This window comes from Phoca vitulina, unplaced genomic scaffold (genome assembly GCF_004348235.1).
Source record: "Phoca vitulina isolate PV1807 unplaced genomic scaffold, GSC_HSeal_1.0 scaffold26, whole genome shotgun sequence".
Lineage (NCBI taxonomy): Eukaryota > Metazoa > Chordata > Mammalia > Carnivora > Phocidae > Phoca > Phoca vitulina.
In genome coordinates this window covers 6,887,895-6,914,119 of record NW_022589729.1, presented here as the reverse complement: position 1 = coordinate 6,914,119, position 26,225 = coordinate 6,887,895, and the positions used below count along the sequence as shown (strand labels likewise).

The 26,225-nt window shown below is 34.1% G+C and overlaps 1 protein-coding gene across 1 annotated transcript in view; it reads left to right on the top strand.

Annotated features, from left to right (window-relative positions):
• LYPLAL1 (lysophospholipase like 1) overlaps positions 1-25,501 on the top strand; it is a 36,988-nt gene extending 11,487 nt beyond the window's left edge. The window contains exons 3-5 of the mRNA XM_032422199.1: positions 10,919-11,088; positions 21,989-22,104; positions 22,891-25,501. Coding sequence (XP_032278090.1) covers positions 10,919-11,088; positions 21,989-22,104; positions 22,891-23,130 — 526 coding nt within the window. The 3' untranslated portion in view covers positions 23,131-25,501. The remainder of the gene's footprint in view (positions 1-10,918; positions 11,089-21,988; positions 22,105-22,890) is intronic.
• The last annotated feature ends 724 nt before the right edge of the window (positions 25,502-26,225 follow it).

Here is a 26,225-nt window from a genome sequence, read left to right as displayed (position 1 = left end):
GATTCAACTAATTCTTATTTAAAATAAAATGGTGAAGGCCATTAATGAAGAATTTATCAGTTCTGGGTCTTAATTTTCACATATCTAAAATGAACTGATGGGACTAGTTTTCCAAAATCCTTTAGTCATTAACTTTTTTAATTTTAGGTCCCTTCAGATTTTATGGAGTATAAATAAGAACCAGTAATGTAATACTCTTCTTTTTTTGCCACAGTGTTGGACCAATAGGTCAGGGAAATATCCAAGATATCATATTGTTCAGTAGGCTATTGAAGATAGAATTATTGTGGTACAGTGGTTAAGAATATGATCTTTGGATTAGGCAGGCCTGGGTTTGAATCTAGATTTCTCTACTTAAGTGCTGTAAGATCTTGAGCAAGGTATTTCACCTCTCTATTGGTGTCCCAATTTCCTGAAGTGCAAACTGGAAGTAATAATTATATCTACCTCAGAGAGTTGTCATGAGAATATATGGTGTTATTGAATATATATGTAAATTCCTCAGCGTGATGTCGACATAAAATAAGCACTGAATAAATGTTAGTTATTAATAGTAATCTGTGATATCCTTGTGGGCAGGATATAGAAATATTATCCAAAGAATTAATTGCTGATAATCCTTGAAGAAATTTTCCAGACCTATGTGTGTGGGTTGTATTTTCAAGAAGTATTTGGGCTAGCAGTTTTATTTTCATATACATGAGTTTTATTTTCACACTGTTCAAATTTCCAGATGATGTAAAGCTGAGAAAAATAATGAATATATTCAATAACAAAATGGAAGTCTGAAATGATCTGATCATCTAGAGTAGGGTCAGCAAACTACAGCCTGTGAGTTAAATATGGCCTACCACCTATTCTTATAAATAAAGTTTTATTGGAATACAACCACACTCTGTCATTTACATATTATCTATGGTTGCTTTTGTGCTACAAAACAGAGTTCAGTAGTTGCCAAAGAGACTATATATGGTCCACAGAGCCTAAAATATTTACTCTATGGCTTTTACAGAAAAGGCTTGCTGACCCCTGGTCTAATGCAGTAGCTTTCAGAATTTTTAAACTCCAGCTCACAATGGGCTATATATTTTACTTGCTGATCCTGTACCTACGTTTCAGTGATTAAAGTATTACCAATGCTAGAGTATAGGGTTGCCAGCTTTATTTAGCAAGTAAAGAAACTATATCTGGAACATACTTATACTAAAAAAAAGTATTTATTGTTTATCTGAAATTAAAATTTAACTGGTGTCCTGTATTTTATCTGCAACTCCATCTGGTTGTTACCCCCAGAGAGTTTGATTTAATTGGCTTGGGATGTGGCCAAGGCAGAAAGATTTTTAAAAGCTTCATTTCTGATTCTCGTAGGCAGCCAGAGGTGAGATCCACTGGTCTAGCAATCATAAAAGTCTGAACTAGGTCACTGTGGTGGATGTAATACAAGCATTCAATTCAAGAGAGATTCACACAGCAGAGACTGGGAAAAATTGAAAATTAGGGGAAAGGAGAAGGTGGTGATGTTAAGGTAGGGAATCTATGACAATATTATACATGCAGTGATTGAACATGCAATGTGTTTTGTTTGGGGCATTTTAAATTTAATATACTGGCCCAATGTTCATGAGTCAGCACCCAATTGGAAGGATTTTTTTTTTTTTTTTTTAGCTTTACAGTTAATTGGAAAATTGGAATTTTAAACTGGAAGATAATTGTTTTTAAAATATACTGTTCCCAATAAGAATCATCTGGGATATTATTAAAATGTGGATTTTTAGGTTACAGTCTCTTAGATTCTGATTGAGTAAGTATGAGATAGAGGTCATAATTTGCAATTTAAGGAGCACCACTTCTCTTGTAGGTAGATTAAAGTATCTATCAACCATTTGTACTCAAGTATACCAGCATATTTATATAAAAAATTACAGAATCTTCCTTCCCACCTCTGAAGATGGAAGCAGATTTTGGATGTGATCTGGCTCCCTGCATTTTCTGCATCAAAATTTGAGAGCTCTTACTTTGGAAACTATAGGTTAATTTGAAATGGAGTTTTAAAAACATTTTTGCAGGAGATAACTTTCTATTTTTTTTTTTAATTTTTTAAATTCAGTTAACATAATGTATTATGGGAGATAACTTTTTAAATGTCTTTATTATTTACATGCTTGAGATTATTAGAGATATTAATTTTAAGTTTGGAAAAAGACACTAATCAAAAAGCAAAAGGAGGGGAATAGATATGCTATATAAACAGTAAACATAGGAAAGCTGACATAGTATATTATTATTAAATAAAGTATACGTCAAGGTATTACCAGAGATAAAAATGAATATTTATAAGCTAAAAGTAGATCTTAAAGAGGAAGACTTAATAATACTGCTTATAAGCACATGCAGAGGAAACTGACAGAACTAAAGGGAGAAGTAGACTGATCTACAATCATAGTTGAAGATTTTAATACTCATTCTCCAGGATCTAATAGGACAATTTAGAAAAAGAATGGCTAAGCAGATATAAAATTTGATTAGTATTAGTACTAAAACTACCTTAAACATTGATATTTATAGAACTCTATACAAAAAAGTCTTGTAGGACAGTCACCAAGAGATTATATAGAAGGAAGACCATACTATAAGTAACAGTGAGTACCAAAAGACTGAGATTGTACAGAATATTTTCTGTGACAAGAATGGAAAGAAATTAGAAATCAATAGCAGTAAGATATCTAGAATACTCCCAAATATTTGGAAATTAACAACATATTTCTAAATATGAAATTAAAGAATATCAGCACAAATCCTAAAGGCAGTAAAGGGAACTATCATGAAAACTTTATGCTAATAAAGTTGAACAATTAGAGAAAAGATACAAATTCCATGAGAAACACAAATGACCAAAACTGACATAAAAATAAAATAAAAATCAGAATACCCTCATTATGAAAGAAATTGAATTCATTATCAAAACCTTCACACAAGCAACCTTCAGGTCCACTTAATTCCACTAGTAAATTTTGTTGAACATTGAAGTAAGAAACAACACAAACTCAGGAAACAGGAGCATTTCCTAACACATATTAAGAGACCAGTATAACCCTGATAACAAAACTTTACAAAGACATTCAAGAAAACTACAAATCAATACTCTCATAAACATATGTGTAAAATTCCTTCACAAAACACTAGCAAGTCAAATTCAGCTACATATAAAATGGATAATACATTATGACCAGATGGAGTTTATCCCAGGAATGAAAAGTTAGCTTAACATTTGAAAATCCATCAATGTAATCACTGTGTTAACAAAACGAAAGATTAAAAAACATGTTTATTTCAAAGGATACAGAAAAAGCATTTAACCAGTTCATAAAGAAAACTCTCCACTAACTAGGTAAAGAATGAAATTTTCTCAACATAATAAAAGGTGCATAGATAAAAACTTGTAACTAACATAATATTTAAATGGTGAAATACTGAATGCTTCCCCTCAAAGATTTCAGAGAAGGAGGTCCTTTTTTTTTTAAAAGATTTTTTTAATTTATTTGAGAGAGAAAGCGCGAGTGGGGTGAGGGGCAGAGGGAGAAGCAGACTCCCTGCTGAGCAGGGAGCCCTGATGCTGGGTCAGAAGGAGGTCCTTGATTCTGTTCGACAATGTATGGAAGTTCAAACAAGCGCAATAAGGCAAGTTGATGAAATAAAAAGAATAAAGGTTGAAGAGGAGAAAGTAACAGTGCCTTTATTCCCAGATGATATGACTGTTTACACAAAGATCATAAGGAATCTACTAAGTAACTACTAGAAATGAGTGAATTTAGGAGGACAGCAGGATGCAAGAACAAGATACTAAAACGCATTTTTATGTACTTAAAACAAATAATAGTATAGTATGTGTTTTTTTCATCTTTTTGCTTTTAGCCAATCTATATCATATTTAAAGTGGGTTTCTTAAAGACATCATGTATTTGAGCTTTGTTTTTTCTCTTTAACCAATGTGATGGTTTCTTTTAAATGATTTGTTTAGACCATTTACATTTGATGTAATCAGTGATAATGTTTGACTTTTAAGTCTACAGCTTTTTCTTCCTCTTTCTCCCTGTGCTATCTTTATGGATAATTTGAATTTTGTTAATATTCCATTTTGACTATGTATTTTTATTTTTTCCCAATTGTTCTAGGGATTACAAGATATATATCAAACCTTTCACCTAGTTAGATTTTTACTTGACATGAAATGTAAGAAGCACACAACCATATAGTTACCTTTATCTCCCCCCCCCGTCGTTATGCTTGTCGTATGTATTTCATTTACATATATTGAAAACCCTATCAAAACACAGTTACAATTTTTGTTTTCAATAGTCATACATATTTTGAAGAGCTTAAGAAGAGAACAATAGTCTGTTATATTTACCAAGTTGTGGTCTATTACAGCATGTCAGTATGTTTTGATTAAATTGTAAATTGCCATTTTGACTATAAGGTATCCTTTTCCTCAACCCTATTTAATAGATGTTTTTAATCAGCTAAGTTAGGGGTATATTAAGTAAAAGTCGGCAGTTAACTTGCTGTGTCGATTTAAATGGAAAATATTGCTTCATTTTTTTCATTATTAATTTGAACTCTATTTAATTGAAGTGCTCAATAAAGATTTTTGTTTCTAAAGCAACTTTAGTTGTATTTGTAATTAGAGGTTTTCTTGGTTTGGGCTTACTATTAGAATTTCCATTTTAAAAATAATAGCAATTTTTTAACAAGCCAATTAATAACTTATATGATGATATAAATTGCTCTCGTTGTTTTGAAAAATTCTAGCAGTAATAAGATTTGCATAGTGCCTCTACTTTTTGATTACTATTTTTCCAGGGAAGTGTATGTTTCTATTTTTTATTAAATGTATTCCAGAACAGGGTTAGGTACTTTAGATTTAGGTGTAGATAATAATGGATTCATTTTTACTCTGTCACTTGAAATTCAATTCGTATCTGAAGCACAATATTGGGAGATCGCTCTCCTGATACCAATAGATCTGTACTTCAAGTACACTTCACTGGTAAGGAGCGTACTAAAAACAGCTATTTTGAAGAAATAGTTTTACTTCCTTGGTAATTATTTTAAATAGCACACTTAAATACCTATTTGTATGTAAAAACTTTTCTTAGAAACATGTTTTTTTTTTTTAAGCAACAAAAGAAAAATTTGACCTTTTCCTAGAAATCGCAATATGGATTTTACACAAATTAAAGTCAAAAGATATTCAGAGCAGAATAGACCAATATTAGATAATTCTCTTATTTCCAGCTGACCCAAATTATTCCCAGTGACACAAATGATTATTGACATTCATCATTCAACAAATACTTGTTCTTGGCACCCAGGGTATTGCTGTGGAAAAGAATCAATGGAAAATATAAGAGCAACTAAATATATTCATTTCAAATAGTGATATATTCTGTTAAGACAGGTAAATAGAATAATGGAATAGAAAGATAGAGTGTGTGTGTGTGTGTGTGTTTTAGGGTGGAGGGGAGATACACTTTAAATTGTAGGGTCAAGGAAGACTTCCCTAAGGAGGGGAACATTTGAGCTGAGACCTAAATGATCGATGGGAGCCCCACCATGCAGAAGTGTGACACAGGGCATTCCAGGTAGAATATCAGATGCAAAGCCCCTACATCAATAATGAGGCCGTCCTGTTTGAAGAAAAACGAGAGGGAAATGTGCCTGGACCTGGTGATTGCTGGGGAGGTTCTATGAAATGACACAGAGAATACTGGAGCCACGTGATGTTATCTTAAAGGTTATGAATGACCTTTTGATTTTATGATTTTAGAGAACACAGGTCAAAACAGAACTTGGTATCAAGCTGAATGTCAACTCTTTTGTTTTTTAGCCTTGGACATTTTATTCCAGTTTAATATTTTACCAGTGTGTTTGATTGATTGATTGACTTAGGAGCCACACAGATGTTCTTTACCAAGCATATTTATTTATTGTGGTAACGTCTGAGCTGTTTTATACTAGCTAATAAAGTGATTTATTTGAGGGAAAAGGTGAATGAGTATAACATATGTGCCAGTTTGTTTAGCTGTTTTAAAAAAGTCTTATTTTTATGCTTTCTTTAAAGGTTATTCTAACATATTAAGAGAATTATGCATTCTTGATTATGTTTTCTTAACAAAAAAGTTCTAAATTATTCTTTCTCATTAAATTTTCCCAGTTATCTCTTTTGAACAAATTGTAATTCTCTTAGAGAATTGAGAGAACAAAAAACTCCTGTTTCGTGAAATTTACCTCAGGAATCCACCTCCGTGGAGCATCTAGGTCTGATGAAGTAAGGCGCTGTCAAAGGACAAAAAATTACGTGCGTGTCATTTTTTTCTATTAATGGCTGAGTTCCCAGAATGATTCAGATTTTAGCCTATGATATCATCCTTATTTAAGTGTTTAGACAGGCAAATAAATACTTAGAGAAATAGCAGAATAAAATCAAGAGGGAAGTAGAAATAATTCAAAAGAGTAACAGTCTAATTCAGGGTTTAAAGTGAATGCTGTATATTCAGTTTTCATTCAGAACATTGAGATTTCGATGACAAATTAAATGCAGTTTGGGATTTCATTTTGCCTGACACTGACATTAATACTAGTAGAAAGCACCTGCTTTCATTTTCAGAGTACTTTAAGAAAGTTAATCCTGAGAGAGGGATTCTGGGAGATGGGAGGCTTGAATGCTTTCTGTGTTCTCTCCCCTTCTGATTCCAATTTATTTACCTCTCTTGAGCCAAGCAGCTTCTGAGGTCAGAAGGTCTGCAGGAATGAGGGAGAAAGTAGGTTCTTTGGAGTCCTAGTAGAAATCTGATGCAGAATTTTATCTTCTCTGCACCCTTTGAAAGCCTAGAAAACAATGCAAGAGAGGCCCCATATGAATGTGGCAGATCCTAGGAAGAGCTCAGTCTGCAAAAATCTTCCCTCCTCTCAGTTTTATGTCATAAAGTGTTAATTCCCAGACAATAATGCAATATTAGTTAAAATTCCACAAGGACTTTTAAGGAGAATTCTTTGAAATTATTTTTAAATTACTAAATATGCGATTAATTTCTTAGATAAAAACAAATGGATGCCTGAGAATAGGGAGGACGAGTCTGAAAAATAGATTGGTTTTGATGATGTTAGAGAGTAACTAACATTACTCAACTTTAGAACACACTTTAAAGCCACTTCAGTGTCATCAGTATCATCCTAACATAAGGATGTATAAATACGTAAGTAGAACAAAATAGAACCTTTCTCAACCAGAGTTCTTCACCTGAATCACAGAGCTCAGGGAGCTCAGGAAATGATTTGTTGTTTTCTTGATTCCCCCAAGGATAATACAGAACTAGTACCATTCTACATGCATTGGAGAGAAGTCCATTTATTGTATATAGTGTATGTGTTAGGCATTAGGGCTTCATTCTTTCACAGAATCTAGGTTGAGAGAGACTAGATAACTCAGAACTATAAAATTAAATATATGGTGAAGATGGAATTTCACCTTTGTGAAAGATTTTTTTTTTCTTTTAGTAATAATAGTATGAACACAATTGACTATCCATATGGGAGAAAATGAACTTGAACCCTTATGGCACTTCATGTATGAAATAAATTCCAGGAAATTTCATGACTGAAATCTAAAAATGAAAGCAAAAATCTTAGAAATTTTTGAGTTCCACGTGTAAAAATGTATGGATTAGGAAGAGCCTCTTAAATCAGGAGACCTAGAAATTTTAGTTGCTTTTTCTTTTAAGGACAAATTATATCAAATGCAATGTCTTTTCTCTGATTTTTTTAAAAGACACCATAAATACGTAATGTCAATATGTAAAAATAGATGTTAAAAAATACTTGAAATACAAATGACAACTATTTAAGTGTCAATTATAGACCAAGTGCTCTTCTAAACTAATGGGAAAAAAATCAAAACCCCAATAGAAAAAAATATCAAATGATACAAATAGGTAATTCTGTTTATGTAGAGTTCTAGAACAGGAAACACTTTCCATAGTGATAAAAATCACTCCATGGTTGCCTAGGATAGTGAATGGGAATTGCTTGCAAAGGGGCAGGGTGGAATTTTCCAAAGTAAAGAGAATGTTCTGTGTCATTGTGGAGATGATTATATTGGCAGGTCTTGGACCTATATATTTAAATGTGTACTTTTATGTATGTAAATTATGCTTCAAGAAAGTTGATTTTAAACTATAGTTGATACCCTTAAGTGCTAATATTTTAAAAGGATGTTAGCACCTTTTGCTGTTAGGGCTGTGGACAAAAGGATGTTCTATTTTCTTGCACAAAAGTGAATTTTTATAGCCTTAATGGTAGCAACTTTGAAACATCTAATAAGATAAAAATTAATATCTTTCTGTCCAGTAGTCCTGTTTCTTAGACTGTTCCATAGGAATAAAAGTCCCAGTACATAAAAACATGTATGCAAATATGTTTAATGCAGCACCATTGTTAGTGGCTAAAACCTGTGTACCAAATAAATGTCCATTAGTAGGGGAATGGCTGATGAAACTGTGGGACATATTTATCATATGGTATTTTATAGCCATTTAAAAAGATGGGTTCAAACTATATCAGGAAGGATATCCGTAAGTTACTGTTAAGGGAGAAAAGCATGATGCATATAAGGAAAGCAAATAGGCTGTTTCGTTTTTTAAAAGGAAATAGTGCTCTAAAAAAATATCCTATAAAGATGCATGTTTTAATGTATGTGCAAAAAAAAAAAAAAAAAATTCAAGGATATATTCCAGATCCTAAACACAGTTTACCTAGTGTGAAAGGCAGGATGGGGGAGTGGGAGAAGAGAGGAGCAATGGAGAGGAGGAGTGGTGCACAGAATAAGATTTATCTGAAAAACATCAAAAAAACACATATAATTTCCCATCTTTGCAAAATATCATATGTCTTCATAAACCAGAAGAAAATTTAGGTTTTTATGTCCTGTCTTACAGGGGATATTCAAAATATACATTCAAATTATAGAAAGATGTCGCAAAGTAATGTTTATAACATTCTTCTATTTTAGTAAATAAACAAGATCCTCTGTAGATGAGCTCTTATTTTCAGATTGCTTTCAGTTTCTCGGAGAAACTTTCCAAATATAATCCTCTTGATTTCCAGGCACCAAAAGTGGATGTCCATTTATGTTGGAGTGGTATGATCAATGCAGAAAAATTAGTTCTGCTCTCTCCAGTATCACTCATTTGGTCCCATAGAGTGGATGCTACTCAAGGGCAGATCTGCACAGATTGTGGAGTCTTTTGATAACAGTGGATGAGAGAATAAGAATTGAATATTTCTAGCTCTTTGGGTTTGCTGAAGTTCCAGTTGGTTGTTCCACTTGGAGAACATTTGTTTTTCACTAGAGCACATACAGGAAGGCACTGTCAGGTCTCAGTTGGTGTCTTTCAGCCCTCTTTTTTTTCTCTTCTACCTGTACATTTCATACTTTCATTTCACTGACTTTGGAGGGTGAGAGTATACAGCTAACTCTGAGATGGTCGAAGGGTAAACATAGGAGGAATTCTGCATCTGTGGTCAGCACTGGTTTAGATTTCTTTGAAATAATGATGGGTACTTTTAGCACTGGTTGTGTTTTCCAAGGCTTTCTTGCATAGGACATAAATCCTGTTTTCACTGTCGTGTAAAGGGAAAGCATACTTTGCCACGTGGAAAACAGTTTTTTTGATGGAACCCTCTTATGCCTCATCTTTGGAAAACCTTCATTCTCCGTGTTTATCATCTGTATCCTGCTATACCTCTATGTTTGCTTACAGGAATGTCTAAGATTGTTTTCATTCCCCTTCATTAACCTTTACCAACATAGGATATGTACCTATTGACCCCGTTGTAATTGGTTAAAACAGAACTTTTGGAATACCTTGCCATATACACACACTCACTCACTTTAACGGAGCATTCCAGAGTAGGAATATACAATGAATGGGTGAAGATTCACTAATACTATAACCATCTCCCCTTATATGTAAATATAAAGCATCTTGTAAGATCAGTTTTGTTCAACAGAGCACCCAGTTCAGAGCATCTTATCACATAAAACATAAGTCCAACGAGGCACCCAGTTTGAGACCCAAATGATGCAAACAGTATGGATAGCTGTTTGATGAGTGCTTCCAAAGAGTATTTGTACCCCATTAAATTCTCATTTCAAGGTCCCTGAGAAGACCAAAAAAAAAAACAGAAGTTCTAACTCTTGATTAAAAAAAAAATTGAGCCCTCATTCTAAGGATCATCTGGATGTGATTAAGAAAGCTCTTAAAATATTAACTCATCTTTTCATACTTAAGTGCTACAAATTAACCACCTTTTAAAAGCATTTTGGTGAATCATTTTTTTCCACTCTTGAGATATTAAACTTTTTGCAGGGACACACATTATTCAGTTGGTTATGAATACTAAAATATTGATCCTACATTAAGGGGGGGAAGGGTCTAAAGTAAATCAAAACAGAAATTGAAAAAAAAAATGGTAAACCTGATCAGTCATTTAAATTGAGCAGAAAAAAATAAACACGCGTACACTATATTATATAATTATATGTTTTATATATATATATAATTCATTTTTCATGGGAATTATCTGAAGAATTTATGAATCTGAAAAGATGGAGAGAATAGGAAAAGATGATGAGTTGGCATTAAGAAATGTTAATGGGATCAGTGTAAGTATAGGCAAGTAAGTTAATGCAATATGCATGAGGCTGTTTTCAATATGAACTCTTTAATTTATAAAACTTGGAGGAAATTGAAATTATTCAACACAGTAGTGTTTTAGAAATTGAAACATCCATTTTAATAACATTCCCTTTTCCTTTGTTTTCTTTTTGGTTTTGTTTGTTTGTTTTGGTTTTAAACAGGCCATATACTCCTATGAAAGGAGGAATCTCCAGTGTATGGTTTGACAGACTTAAAATATCTAATGACTGCCCAGAACACCTTGAATCAATCAATATAATGTGTCAAGTGCTTACCGATTTGATTGATGATGAAATAAAGAGTGGGATCAAGAAGAATAGAATATTAGTAGGTAAGACTTTTAAATGTTGGTAATTTAAGTTTCTTTCAATTTCATTTATTTCAATACATTGAACTTTACTTGGAATATTATTTAGAAACACTTGTATATCACTTGACCTTTTCATAGTGTCAAATAGAGTTTACATATTAAGGGTTTCAAAAATATTAAACAACAGCTCATGAAACCTTAATTTATTTTCTTTCTGATAGTAACATAATTTGAGAATTCCATGCTCAAATTTCAATTAAGAGATCATTCACTTCAGTTTTTAAAATATTTTATTTTAGTTAGCTTAAGTTTTATAAATATGTTTAAACTATTGCCATGATTAAGGTAGTATATGCAGTCAAAATGTAATATAAAATCCATGAAAAGTAAACTCTTCAGACTTAGTATCACAGGAGCAGGGCATTTATAAACTCCTGTTAAACATACCTTCAGCAATTTCTGTTTCCAAGAGAATATAAAGTACCTTTAGATAAGCTGTTTATTCTACTTAATGCCCTTTTCTTTCTCTGTAGTCATTAAATACATAAACTATTAAAATCTCTATTTCTATAATACATGGGAAAATGAGATTGGCTGGGTAGGATGTGGATGGTAAGGACATATTTTGGTGAAGGAGTTTTATTTTCAAATATAACTATTCAATTTATAATGAGTTGTATTTAATGATGAAATTATAAAGCAAATTAACTATCTCTATCATATTCTAAATAACATTAAAATACACATTGAGATCTTGTATAGACAAGATTTGGGTAAATTAATAAACTTCCTTTGTGTTTATTGAAGTACTGAACTAGTCATTCAGTTGAGAGGCAGTGTAATAATATGATGAATAAAATCCATTCTCTTCTGCCTTGCCTTCAACTTCCACTTTTGTTAGTTAAAAGCAGTGTGCGCTCCAGCCCAGCAACATCCCCTTTCTGGTCCTCTGTTTTAACATCTAAATAGAGAACAACAACAACAACAAAAAAGTGGGAATAACAGTACAAAGTCTGTTTTACTGGGAGGCGATGTTTGTGAAATACTTGGCTCATTCTGGGTTTCAAAGCCCATGATTGTCCCATTCAGTTAACCAAACAATTTTAAGACTTCTAATACATATTGTCAAATTCCTTTCACGAAAAAATTGTACCTATTGATACTTCTTCCACCCCTATTACACTGTCCATCTTATTACATCCTCACTGAATAATATTGTCTTGAAAAAAAATTTGCTAAAAATAAGGTAAATAATTTGTACTTAATTTGTTATTTTCCTTCTAATTTTGTTATATTTTAACACAGGAAAGCTTTTCTTAGTTGTCTGTTGGTCTTTCCTCTTACGATTTTTCTTTTCCAAATAAGGTCTCAGTTTAAGAAAGTCTCTAAAACTTGGGTAAATATTCAAATAGATTTTCTACTGGTTTTCTATAATGTGATTTATTTTTTTTTTACATGTAATTCTTTGATTCATCTGGAATTTATTTTGCTTTCTTTTTACCATGTCATGGAAGTATTAATTATTTTCTGAAGTACCAAGAGAACCTTGTTAAAACATAGTCTTATTTATAAAGCATTCAGTAATATACTCAGTATTTTATCAAAACTCCATTGAATTTATAACAACAAAATTTCTTTTTGGTAACTTTGTAGGTGATTACATTATAAAATGATAAAACTTGAAATTTATGACAAAGCCATGTTAAAATATTAAAATATTTACATATTATGTTATTTTATGAATATAAAAAGCTAGGAAAGAAAAAAAGCTATTTTTTTAGAATTTGGGAGTTGAGCTGATTAACTTCTATAAGAAAGCCTCTTTCCTCATTTGAGATGTGAAAGAGACTGCAAAAGTGCAGATGCAAGGTAGTTTGTTCTTGTTACCTGTATTGTTAGTTATTTAACTAGTCAGTGAACATAAATCTTCAGGAACAGTTCTGTAGCATTAAACATGTACCCCAAACTACACATAATCCTTGACCTCTTACACTATGACAGAACATTAGTTATATTACCTCCTTTTTTGTGTATGGGATTCTTTACATGGGTTAACTCTTAATGCAGAGAGGAAGTACCATTCTAGTCCTGTGGGGATTTTTTTGTTGTGGTTATTTGCTCATCTTACTGACCTAACTGAACCACCCATTTATTTGAAAATTGTGGCACAAGAAGCAGTGTCATGGCTGTGTTCAAGTACGTGTGCGTGCATTCCCTGCATTGTGCATATCGTAGTTGCAAATGCGCGGATGCAGCTGATGACAGTAGAACACAGGCAAGAACCAGGGCCCTGGACTCGGCCTGCAGATTTCCGACCCTAGACTCACTACTTTGTAGGTACAGAATCCCCTTAGACTCTGTGCCTGATGATAGTAATAGTACCTGTCTTACAGAGTTGTGATGATTGAATTAGTCAATTAATATGAAATACTTAGAAGTGTGTCTGGCATGAGACAGGTTTCTTGCTGTTATTAAATAGTCTTTATACCCCTTACGCCACAGTCACTCCAAACAGCAGAAAGGCCCTACTGGGCCAGGCCTGCCCCTGGGAGACTCAGGTAGCTCACTGCTTCTTTCCTACCAGCTGTCTTCATTTTTTGCTCCGTGGTGGACATGCTGTGTTTCCCTCTTTCTTTTTCATAGATTATTTAAAAAGAAGTTACTGCTTAACGTTTTTCTACTGGTTTTTGTACTTTTGTGTGTATGTGTGTGTGTGTCTCTCTCTCTCTCTCTCTCCATATATATATATATATATATATGGTACATTTTAAGTGAAGTAAGATTTAAGTGCTATTCATAACATTTTAATGAAGGAGGGATTCAGTGGGAAGTCAAAGAAAAATGCATTTAAGATTCTGAACAATTTTTATTACATACACACATATGCACCACAGTGAGGTTGGGTTATTTTTTAAAAAATAATTGTAAAAGGAAAAACTAGATAATTTTAGGATCAGAAAGGAAAAACATGGAGATAATAGGTACAAAAATTGTTAATCCTTATTGATTTTGTTTAATATGTGATAAAATTTCTGATTTAATATCATACAATACATGCTCATGGAACCCTTATCTCTGAGGTTATATGCAACCAGTGTAGCTTTGTAAAACAACACTATTCTCTATATTTGGGTAAGTGGGAGGCTATTCATTGTCTGGTTTTATTTTGATGAGTGGTATTTTATTATATTAAACTTAGTTTTAAAAACAATTGTTTTAATAATGTATGTTTTCCAAACTGTTTTTGGATAGGGTACCAAGTCAAAGATGGTACTTCTCATACCAAATCTGATCTCCAAATTGTTAATAAAAATGTTAAATCTTGGAGTATCAAGAAAACTATCAAAAATTTTATAGCCTAATGAGGGAGATACAGAAGTAAGGTGCTCTAATACAATGTATTGCGGAAGTGTGTACAAGGTACAGTGTGAGCAGTGAGGAAAGACAAGTAAATCTTTGGGGGAGTTAGGGACTGCTTCTTAGAAGAGAGGACTCTCCAACTGAGTTTTTGGTTTGTTTGTTTTTTTTTTAAAGATTTTTTATTTATTTATTTGACAGAGAGAGAGACAGCAAGAGAGGAACACAAGCAGGGGCAGAGGGAGAGGGAGAAGCAGGCTTCCCATGGAGCAGGGAGCCCGATGTGGGGCTCGATCCCAGGACCCTGAGATCATGACCTGAGCCTAAGGCAGACGCTTAACGACTGAGCTACCCAGGCACCCCTCTCCAACCGAGTTTTAAAGAATGAGTAAAAATATGACTGATAAACACATTCATGGAAGAAAGGAAGGGCACATCAGAATCTCTCAGGATATACTAGTTTAGTATGCACTCCAATTCCCGAGGATTATCGAATTAGATACAGAGAATAACATGATCGAATGTGCATTTCAGAAAGCTTATGCTGATAATGCAGTGGAGGGCAGGCCAATCTGAAGGCCAGGAGAATAACAAGGTGGCAAAATAGATCCAAGAGAATGATGGCGATTAACACACACACTGTTTCCAGATTTAGGGAACACAAAGATGAATAAGGTTTATACTGAAGGACATGATAATCAACTGCAAGCATTAGCTGTGAAAACAAATTCTTGGTTTTCTAGTCATCAGTGGAAATAGATTGCCTTCTTAATGGAAAAAGTAAATTAACTTTGGTTAGATAGGAAGAACTAGACAAAAAGTTCACTACCTATCCTAGTGTCGGGGTCAGATACAGAGGAGATGGTCAAGGAACACCAGTGTGTTCCTTGGAGATATTTGTGAATCCTCACTCTGTACATTAAGACTATCAGGCATAAGAAAGCTTATTTATTTAATTTTATGTATTTATACCACACATGATTCTACAGAGTGTATGATAAGAGTTAGGGGAAACATGGGCAGTAAAATAGTAACTTTAAATCAGTTTCTGATTGTTGACAATATAGTTACTGTAATAAACCGTTGGTTCAAATCTTGTATCCTGAAGAAATTATTAATAATGCTAGATTATCCTGTCTTCTTGTTTTATTAACATGTGGGGAGTGTCCATTGTGCAGAATGTAAGCAGATTCATAGTACTACATTCTGTCTCTCTGTTAATGTCAGTCTTGAAACTCATTTCCTTCTGGTATGTTTCTGTATAATGTGAGAAATCAAAATGGAGAAAGGTATATAATTTTTCCCATTTGTACTGTTGTGCTTTAAAAGTACATATAGTAGTAATACTACTAAAATAGTTGGCATTTATATTACACTTGACAGTTTTTAAATTGCCGTTATTAATACATCATAATGTTTTATTTTCAGATAGTGTTTAAATTATAAGGTTGTTTTCATGCACAGTATCTCTTTTGAGCCTTGTGATAGGTAAAACAAGAAATTATTATTCTCATTTCAGATATTAAAAAAAAAGCAAAACTAAAATTCAAAGAGATTCTAGCTAACATAAAATCGAGTTGGGACTAGAACCCAGATCCTTTGACTTAGTCACCTTTCTACCAGGATGGGATTCCTTTTTCGGCCACTAGGTGGTGACAATTTGTTAAGACAAAACTGATAAAATTTAGGGTTTAACTTTGATCTAGGACGTATAGAACCTGACAAATGATATAACCAGATTATAAGAATTTTGATAATATGAGCATTCTGTCAGAATTTTGAAGCAGGGAGAATCAAATACTCCTGGAATTACACCTGAGTAATTTGCATGGATGTTCTAAATACCCATCGTGAGAGAGATAGTTAAGGGAATTATGGTCTATTAATACAATTGAATGTTATGTAACGATCAAATACTGTATGTACACATATAAGGAACTTTATGAGTGTGTGTTCAATGAATAAAATTATGGATTTTGTAATTCTGTTGAAAGACTTAAGTCAGTATGATATCGAAGAAAAAGTAAGGTACAAAAATTATACATGTTGAGTGTTTAACTATTAAAATGAACTTTTAAAAACCTGTCAGAATTATGTATGAGTAGTGAAATTTTGGATGACTCGTTTTATTTCTGTCTGTATGGTGAAAACACTTTATACACTGGATATATATCAGTGTATTAATTTTATAATATTTAAAATAAAAATGAAGGGATAATTGGAATGACCAAGATGAAGATTAGCACCAAAATTTCCAGGCTCCCTTTGTCCTGACCTTATACAAGTTTCTTCTGAAGCTCTTTCTTGGCCTAAAACTTGAGAATGATAGCAGATTCCTACTTTCTTTTCACATATGTATGCATTCGTTAAACAACTTGTGTTTCTTCAACAACAATGAGAACTTTAAAGGCTTGGAACTCCTGTTCCAACAGCTTTTTCTGGAAGATGATAAGTATTTTGTTTACCCTGTAAATATCAGAGAAAATAGACAAAGATATATTCCCAAACCTTTTGAGACTTTATCACAGTTCAGTCTGAATAACTATAAAACATAAGTTAAATGGAAGAATTGTTGAAATTTGAAGGGAGGGTAGATTTTATTACATTCTAAAAATCCTGATGGTAGACTTGAATTTGTAAGTATTTTTTTTCCTCTGGGTTTTGTTTTCAGATAGATTAGTTTTCCCAGTATAGTTTTTTTATACATTGTTTCTGTTTTATTTTATTTAAAGAGTTCATAAAAGCTAGGTTTATTATTTTTTTAACATGTTTTATTCAGCTTGTTAATCTTAAATATATGTTGAAATGTTAACTCTTGACGTTTTAATACTTTGCCAGCAACTATAAATATACATTATAACCATTACCTACAATGAGTTTACTATTTGGTATTTACTTATTGAACAGTATATTTTATATTGCATTTTAGACATTTAGATGGAAATTGAATTCAAATAACTAGTCTTTTGTGTTAAATTTCCTTCTATTAGAAAAAAATACACAAAGTCCCTTTTCATAGTAAGTTGTGATGCTAAAGGTGATAGTATTATCAAAGATGACTGGTGAGAAGTTGCATTACCTCACAAGATTATAATTGGGTAAGGGACTTAGATTAAATCTTCAAATAATAAGATTTCAATGAGTACATTTATTTTCACTGTAAATTATAAGTATTGAACATGAAGGTCAATGTCTGCAGGATGCATTTATGTTTGTTTGTAATGACATCTCAGATGTGGGAAAATGTTTTCTTTCTTACTTTTGGTTTTGTTCTTGTTATAGGCTGGTTTCATTCAGGGAGCTCTGAAACCACACTAAGTGATTAGGTTACCCTGGTCAATAAAAATGAAATGTTGGAGGGGGAGATTTAATCTGTAAAATTTTCTCAATATGGATGGTTTTAAAATAATTTTTTAAGTTATTTTTGCTTGCTAATCTGTTTCATTCACCTTTTATCTTATGATCTTTAAATCTCTATCATATTAAAAGATCACATTTAATGATCCTAGCCTCAACATCTCTTTATGAAATGTTTTCATTTTGCTCCATTTATGAATTGTGAAGCTTTTTTCAATTATTGGTGCAGCTTAGATTACCTAGAACTTCATTGTCCAATGTGATAGTCCTTAGCACATGTGACTATTTAAACTTAAATTTAAACTAGCTAAAATTAAATAAAATTAAACATTTAGTTCCTTAGTCACACTGGTCATATTTAATATATTCCTTAGGTACATTTGGCAAAAATATAATTCAAGCTCTTGAATTTCTCCAAAAAATAAAAACTTTGTTCCTACAGCGTTGGTATTTATAACATATGGATTTCTTTTAAATCATGACCATATTTTCACTTTCTGTTCTTACCCATTTTACCTAATCCTGAATTGTCTGCCTTGCAGCTATTGATACTTTTCTAAGACTATGATTCTCATACATTTGATTTATAGGTAGAAGAGCTTTTAAAAATTAGACATATACTTTGAGATTGTGTTAAAGGGTCTGGGGCTGACTTTAGGAATCTTTATTTTTAAGGAGCCAGATTTAGGAATCATTAGCCTGGGGCACACTAACCATTCACTCCTGCTTTTTCTAAACTTTACTTTTATATCCAGTCAGATCACCAAAGAGCCACGTCCCCTGATGATATAAATTTGTCCCCTTGCAGAAATATTCTTACAGAACCACAACCAATGTTTATTCGTTTATTCAGTAAAATACTTACTGAGTGCCTGCTATGTACCAGGCACCGTTCTAAGCGTAGGGACGGTACATCAGTGAATAAAACAGACAAAAATTGCTGTTTGCATGAACCTTATAGACTACTGAACGTTAAAAACTTTCTGTCCCAGACTCACATAAAAGAGTCAAGAACAGAAGATGCTGTATGTAAAATGTCTGGTTTTGAATTTTGTGTTTAATAAAGATCTCCTTGATAAATTCCACCCAGGAATTCAGTGCTGGTAGAAGCTTCTAGTAGGATTTGGCATGATTCCTTGTGTTAAAGAATGTTGTCTTGCTACAGGGAAGCAGTTAGAAGACCAGCCGCACCCCTAATTTCTGCTGCCTCCCCATATTATGGTCTGTGTCTCTCTCTCTTTCGTTCCTGATCTCTCATTCTTCCAGCAACCCCATCTCTCCCTCCCTCACATTTTCCCCTCATTTTAGAGATGTAGTTTTATTGTGAACAGTGTGTTTGGTTATAAGCAACCTAGAATTCATTTTGTAAGTAAATTGGAAAAAGAGGGGAGATCTAAAGCGATGAAGGAAGTAAGCATTTGCTAAGATTGGTTCTTTGAACTTGAAGGAAGGCTGCAGTTGTATTCTGGGAGATAGGGATTCTTATTCTTAAACGGAAAGTAGGCTTCTGTATTCACAGTAACTCTGTCAACTTTGAAAGTCCTTGCTCTTTGACTTTTACAAGTGATTATTGAAGCATTTGTATATAATAGATTTAAAAACTTGGTGGAAACCCTGGGGCATCTGGGTGGCTCATTTGGTTAAGTGTCTGCCTTCGGCTCAGGTCACGATCCCAGGGTCCTGGGATCAAGCCCCACACCACCTCCCTGCTCAGTGGGGAGTCTTCTTCTCCCTCTCCCTCTGCCGCTCCCCCTGCTTCTGCTCCCTCTCCCTCTTCCTCTCTCTCTCTCTCAGAATCTTAAAACAACAACAGCAACTTGGTGGAAACCCTAAAGATCATCTAGTCCAACTATCTAATCTTACTGGAAATGAGATCCTGGGTTTTAAATAATTTACCCCAAGGCAACTGCTAGAGTGTCACTGGTAGGATTAAAACTCAGTTTCCCTTTATTTCACTGTGGTCCTCTTTCCACCAGACTTTAAATTAGAAAATGTTTCATGTGCCTTTAAATATGATAAATTTAAGAGATGTTCGTAAACTTTTTATTACTTTCATCCTATAATATATGGTTTCTAAGAATTCAGCTAAACAGACTTTTATTGAATTGCCACCGTGTACTCACCACTGTGCACGGAAGATGAGGAAGCCAACTCCTCGGCACATGCGCACCAGAGAGTGGGGACACTTTGCTGAGCTCCTCATAAGCCTGCAACCACAGTGTGCTGATGGAAGAAAGAACTGTTTCTTACCCTCAAGGATTTCAAAATCTAGAGAACTTAGAGTTGCTAAATTAAAACTTGATAAGAATTCTATTTCAGAGTGTTTGCTTTATAACCCACATACTGTATCACATAGAAAAACTTGAGAAGAAAAAGAGCAGTCTATAACTAGAACTGTAACAAAACCAAGTAAGTTTCTCATTCTGTTTACTTACAATGAGAGTTTACCAGAAACACTCATCTTGTCTGCAGCAAGCTCTGCGTATCCGAATGGGGCATGTCCTTTTGATCAGTGTACGCATTCACAGGTAATGTAGTCCAGTGGTTTTTAAACTTTTTGGGAATCTGATGCACATATGCGACTTTCACACTCAATTTTAAGGTGTGTATGCTGCCTCCTCCCCTGCCAAGCCCGTTCATGATCTCTCATCAGATGTATCTGTGTCTGTGGCTGGTGGGGGGGGGTTATTTTGAAAGAGACTTTCAAGTGGTCCTCATCCATGGTGAACTTCTGCTACTGATGAGACCCTATTATTTCTTTCTGGTATGTTGAAAACCACAGATGTAATATTTATCATGCACTGTCATTATTTACATCTTACGTACTTCTTAAAAATCTGAACTTCGCAAGCCTAGTAATCTTCACTCATACATTGTATCCTGGGTCCAAAATGATATCGGTCTGCCCAGTAATATTATTAGACATTATTAAATAAATAAATAAAATATAAAAATAAAAAAAATTTAAAAGCAGTTCTATTTTAATAAATACTGGAGGATAGTAGAGAGTACCTTAAGGTCTGTTGCAAGCAATCTGGATTCCAAAAGTCCTAGCTTCACAGCTACAATTAGGGGCACATCCTTAAGGAGAGCACCTAATCTTGGGCCTGGTTCACTTCATCCGTAAAAGGAGATTGTAGTAAATTCAAATTTATAGTCTCTAAGGACTCAGCTTTACACTTTGTTAAGTGAAATAAAGCAGGCATCTGGAAATGAGATCTGGATTCTACACCAATGTATATTTTTATATTTCCACAAGTGTGTGGCTGTGTGATTTACTTTCTATACTTATTTCTCACAAAATGTAAATCGGACACCTTTTAACTCTCACTCCAGCGGGGGCATGGCATTCCAGGTCTCTAGCCTGCAGTTGGGCCACCGCGTCCTATACCTATCTCCATATTCTGTGACGTCTCTGGTGCTCCCCTCGAGGACAAGGGCCCATGTATGTAGTACATGCCCTGCTGAAGGGAGCACGGGGACTGTGCATTTTAGTCTGCATATCTCCAGTGGCTAGCACGGTGCTCGGGCACATAAAAGACAATAAAAATTTGTTAAGTGAGTAAATTAGTTTTTAGCTCCTCTGAAAAAGTTTGTATAGGTACATATGTTTTAATTATGTTTTAATTACACCATCGTAAGTCGGTTTCCAAAACGATATTGTAATTCAGAGATATTTTAACTAGCTCACCAAATTTTTGATCATCTTCCCTAAAAGATCACTAAACATCTATTATATGGCAGGCCCTAGAAATAGAACTCCTCATGGGTCTCGGAGCTTGGCAAGTAAGACAAAAAGATGCATGTTATTAATTCTGGTGGCAGAGTGAGGACTCCTATAATACAAGTATAAGCAAAATGTAAGTAGACATTAGAAGTTTGAATAACACTTGTGCTATGACTCATATCTTGGAATTATGATAAGTATTTTAGTCAATAAGTATGATTTCTTTGTTTAATTCCCAGCTCTTTTTATAACAAGTCTCTTTACCACTGATGACATAGATGAACCAGTGTTACTTACTCATTGCAAGTATTTTTTTAATGAGCTAGAAAGTAGACTAAGTTGCTTTTTAGCACTGTCTCTCTCTAAAGGTCTCCAGATATTTTAAAACATGCGTGGAAGCCTGACAAAGATGTATCTTGTTCTAAATTATTGTCCCATATATTCTGCTTTTTCTGATAAGTGAATTTTTGCTTCTTTTAGGAGGATTTTCTATGGGAGGGTGCATGGCAATGCATTTAGCATATCGAAATCATCAAGATGTGGCAGGAGTATTTGCTCTTTCTAGTTTTCTGAATAAAACATCTGCTGTTTACCAGGTAAGTTTTTAAAAACAAAACAAAAGCAGGCATGAAATATTCACACATTGAAACTAAAAATTGATAATTAAGCAATAACAATTGCTGCACAGAGCACTGCTGGAAATCCGTCCCCAATTAGTTAATATTAAATATTCCAGCTGGTCATTAATGTTCAGGAAATACCATAGAAAGAGTATTGTTAAGCACAGTGTCAAAGGGGAAAGGATAGAAAGAATCTATGTAAGATACATATGTATCCCTTACACATAATAAAAATACGGGTGATTATAGCAAGGTTTGTTTATTATGTCCCAAATGTAATCAAAACAAAGACTCACATTCCCGATACCTGTCTCATAGCAACATGCTAATATATGAATACAGTACCTGAGAGCGTTGTAACTTCATGCCTGAAGTAGAAGCAGCAGATACAGAAATGAAAACTAGACTGTAATTTTTCCCTTGATTGTCCCTGCCTTCCTCTGTCCCTCCACCCTGCATGAAGAGGTCTGACCGAGCCTCACAGTCTCTTCAGGAAGCCCTCTCACCATGTTTGAGACGGTCCTCTGTGGAGTCGCTGCTGGTCGCATACAACTAACTGTAGCTCACGTGGTGCGGCAACCAGCTGAGCCCCCAGCCAGGACCACCAGGGTGCACCTTAGACTGCACCACGACTCCTTCTTTTCTCCCTTGGAATATTGAAGCTTGGGTAAAATTGCAATTTTTCTGCCCTGTGTGATTTCCCAGAATGACGTTCTTAAATGAATTCCTTAAACATTCCCATTTCTATATCCTGTTCTCTAGGCTCTTCGGGAAAGTGATGGTGTGCTCCCTGAATTATTTCAGTGCCATGGTGCCGCAGACGAGTTAGTTCTTCATTCTTGGGGTGAAGAGACAAACTCAATGTTAAAATCCCTGGGAGTGAGCACGAAGTTTCATAGTTTCCCGGGTGTTTACCATGAGCTAAGCAAAGCTGAGCTAGAAAAACTGAAGTCATGGATTCTTACAAAGCTTCCAGGAGAAATGGAAAGGCAAAGTGAATGAATCAAGGTTGATTTGTTAATCTACATGTCATGCCTCTGCGAAAAGTGGTTTTTACTGCCAGATTACAATTTGATAAATGATAATTAAAATATTAATAAATATGAAGTGTACTGATTTATTTAGTAGTTATTGAGATGCTTAACACCACAGAAGTAGCATCGTCTTACTAATGGTAAATATTTAGACAAACATCTGTGGATTGTTTTTCAGATACATTTGTAAATGGAGATCTTTTGAGTAAATATTTAAATTTAAAAAATAATGTAAAGTGGGTTTAAGTAAGGGCAGTGAGAAGACATGAAGAGGCTTAATGTGGCATTTTATTTAAAAGTGTCCTATTTTGTTCCCAAATATTTGGGAATATTTTAGATACGTTTGTTACTGATTTCTAATTTAAATCCATTGTGGTCAGAGAGCATACTCTGTGTTACTATTTTGTCTATGTTCATGAAGGATATTGGTCTGTAGTTTTTTTGACCCCATAAAATGAATTGGGAAGTGTTTTCTCCTCTTCTGTTTCCTGGAAGAAATTGTATAAAATTGGTATTAATTTTTTCTTTAAATGTTTGTTGGAATTCTCTAGTGAAACCATGTGGGCCTGGAGATTTCTGTATGCTGTACCCTTTTAGCTCATCACATTCTACCTTCAAGTTCATTATACCACCTCACACTTAGTATAAGGACCTTCCATTTTTCTCTTCCTGGTCTTAATGCTTTTTTTCCCACTTGTAAATATGCTATAAATAGCATGTACCATAAATCTCACAACATATTATGACTATCTTATTTAAAGTCCGTTTTCCTTTAAATCAACTTAAATAATGAGGAAAACATCTTATATATCTACCTGTCTAGTTACCACCTCCTGTGCTCTTCAGTTATTTTTGTGCTGATATGTGTTTCTGGTATCCTTTTCATTCTGCCTGAGGGACATCGTTTAACTAAATAATTCCACTGTAAATGTGCTGTTAATGAATTCTTTCAGCTTATATGTCTGAGGAAGCCTGTGTTTTACATTTGTTTTGAAAAGGTACTTTTCACTGAGTATGAAATTCTGGATTAACATTTTTTTCTTCAGTATTTTAAACATGGTGTTCCACTCTCTTCTTGCTAACTTTATTTCACACAGTACATCTGTTGTTATTATCTTTGTTTTTCTGTATCTAATGTTTCGTTGTGTTTTGTTTTGTTTTTTTTTACTCTTGATGTTTTTAAGAGTTTATCACTGATTTTGAGTAATTTGATTGTGATACATATTGGTCTGGGGGTTCATGTTTCTTATCTTTGTGGTTCCTTCTCATCTTTTTGGGTGGTTCTTTCTCTGTTTTCGGATAGTCTGCTTGCACATGTGTGGCATAAGTACTCTGCTGAATAATCCAGGTAGACTCTGTCTAGGTGTCTGGAGTTGTCTTTCTGTGCAGCTCGCTCTTCTCTGGTACGCCATCTCTCTGGTACACCATCCTACAAACTCTCACCATCCCAATCTACTCAGATTCTTAGCTCTGCTTCCCAACACAGGAGTTCTCCAAGCTCTGCATGAAGTGCTCCTCTCAGCTCTGTGGCCTGGGAGTTCTCGAAATGGCAATAAGCTGGGGCAGTCATAAGGCTCACCTTGTTTCCTTCCCCTTCTGTCAGAGACCACTGACCTTTATTGCCTGATGTCCAGTACTTTGAAAAACTTAGTTTCCAGGATTTTGTCTTTTTTGTTGTTTCAGATGGAAGAATAAATTCATTTCCTATATTACCTCAATGGCTGGAAGCTACACTAAATTATCCTTTGAAGTTTAATTTTTTTAATTCTTTTATATCCAGTTTTTCCAGTGCTCTTCATTCCTTAATGTAGTTTCAGATTTCCATATGATATCATTTTCCTTATGCCTGAAATACTTTAACATTTATGATAGTGCGGGTCTGCCGCTATTAAATTCTTTCAACTTTCGTATGTCTGAAAAAGTCTTATTTTGTCTTCATTTTTTAAAGATACATAGAATTCTAGGTTGACAGGGTATTTTTTTTCCTTTCATTACTTTTAAGATCTTACACTATTCTAGTTTGCATTTTTTTCTGCTGCTTTTCTAATCTTTTTTTTCTTCCTCTGACTGCATTTACAATTTTCTCTATCTTCAGTTTTAAGCAGTTTGATATTATGATGTGCTTTGGTGTTGTTTTCTCCATTTTTCTTGTGCCAGGTGTTTGTTGAGTTTCTGCTTTTTAGATTGTGGGTTTATAGTTTTCATCAAATTTAGAGACATTTTGGCCACTGCATTTTCAAATATTTGTTTGCCTCTTCCTCTTCTCTTTTTTGGGGGACTTTAGGCTTACTGGTGCTTATTCCTTTTTTTTTTTTCCTTTTTTTTTTTTTTTGTTTTTCCTTTTTTTTTTTTCCTTTTTTTTTTTTTTCATTCTTCCGCTCTGCATTTCATTTTGGATAGTTTCTATTGCTTATCAAGTTCATTGATCTTCTGCATTGTTTGTCATTAATCCTACCCACTTTATTTTTTATCTCAGATACTGCACATCTCTAGAAGTTCTATTTTTATTTGTTGCATTTTGTATTTAATATGCTTATTCTCCTCCTTGAATATATGGGATATAGTTAAATAGCAACTATAATATTCTTTATTCGGTCTGTCATCTCTGTCATTTGTTAGTTTCTATTGATTAATTTCTCTTTCTACTAAGGATGATATTTTCTTGCCTCCTTGGTAGGCCTCATGATTTTTTGTTAGATCCCAAGCACTGTGAGTTCTACCTCATTAAGCACTGGGCTATTTGCATTTCTATAAATAGGAGCTTTGTCACTGAACGCAATTAAATTACCTGGAAGGTACTTAGAAACAGTTTGAGCCTTTCAGCCTTCCTTTTAAGCTTTCTTAGGAGGTTCCAGAGCCCTGTTTCTCCAGGACTGATCTTGCCCCACTCCTCAAGCAGCGCCTTGTGGGTACTCCAGCAGACACTTGCTGGACTGTGAGGTTCACAGTCTGGCTAGTGTAACACAATCGTCCCAGCCCTCTGTGTGCCCCAGTGATTGTTTCCTCTGTTCCTCGTGGGTCACCCTCCCCTCAGACACCTCTCTCTGATGGTTAGTGCTGGAG